Here is a 1,008-nt window from a genome sequence, read left to right on the forward strand (position 1 = left end):
TTTAGTGTAGACAACCCCTTGGTGACGGGGGGCTGCCGTACCCCGTTGTCGGGAGGGTCCGCAGGGGGCTCCCAGCGCACGTAGGCCTCAGAAGTGCCACATGGCTCAGATCTTGCCCCACCATGGCACCTGGGCTGCCCCCTTCCCCTGCCCCCTAGTATGGGCTCCACCCCTTGCTCGCCATGTTGCCTTACGCCCCTCCCCATGGCTTGCCCCATCACCCACCCCCTGTCCATCACCTCCCACTGAGCCTGGGCCCCACAAATACCCATCGCGTGGCTCAGCCCCCCCGGGTGACCATATGCCGCTTGGGCTTCCCACTCATGCCTCACCTGACCCAGGCCCCACCCCAGTGCCTGCCATATGGCCCAGGCCCTATTGAGGCCCTTTTGATCATGTGACCCCAGTTTACCCAATCAGTTTGGCTCCCCCCTGTTACAATGTATCTTCCCTCCCCCTACAGGGGTGTTGTTTTCTCTGGGCTGCTCTGGCCCTTTAAGACCCCCGATGAACGTCATCAGCCGAGGCCGTCCTCGCCTTCATGATTGGCTCCCGAGAGCGCTGACTCAGCCTAATCCGTCCCCGCCAGATGCCAGCCCCGTCCCATCCCCACTCCGGCTTCGCTCCCCAAGGGCCATGGCAGGGGATTCACCAATGAGAAGCTAGCACCATTGATTGGCACGGGCGAGGCCCAATGGCTGAGCTCTCTGCGGCCGTGCGGACGGGCCCGAGCGAGGCGGCGCGGAGGAGGGCGGAAGCAGCGGTGAGGGCAGGCGGCTCGGGAAGATGGCGGAGGCGCGACGGGGCCGGGGGCTCCCGGGGCCGGGGCTGCTCCTGGTGCTGGCGCTGCTGGGGCCGGGGCGGCCGCTGCCCGGGGCCGCGGGGAGCCTGAACCTGCAGGAGCTCAACGAGCTCAAGTACGGGATCGAGATCGCCGCCGAGCCGGTGCTGGCCGGGCAGGTGCGTGCGGGGGGGCTGCTGGGGGGCAGGTGCGTGCGGGGGGGGGGC

The 1,008-nt window shown here is 67.9% G+C and overlaps 1 protein-coding gene across 4 annotated transcripts in view; it reads left to right on the plus strand.

Moving 5' to 3' along the window:
* The first annotated feature begins 749 nt into the window (after positions 1-749).
* Positions 750-1,008, plus strand: part of OS9 (OS9 endoplasmic reticulum lectin) — a 20,176-nt gene continuing 19,917 nt past the window's right edge. For all 4 annotated transcript variants that reach the window (XM_034792510.1, XM_034792511.1, XM_034792512.1 and 1 more), the window contains exon 1: positions 750-960. In XM_034792510.1, coding sequence (XP_034648401.1) covers positions 787-960 — 174 coding nt within the window. In that variant the 5' untranslated portion in view covers positions 750-786. The remainder of the gene's footprint in view (positions 961-1,008) is intronic.

The sequence above is a fragment of the Trachemys scripta genome, chromosome 16, assembly GCF_013100865.1.
Source record: "Trachemys scripta elegans isolate TJP31775 chromosome 16, CAS_Tse_1.0, whole genome shotgun sequence".
In the NCBI taxonomy this organism is placed as follows: Eukaryota; Metazoa; Chordata; order Testudines; family Emydidae; genus Trachemys; species Trachemys scripta.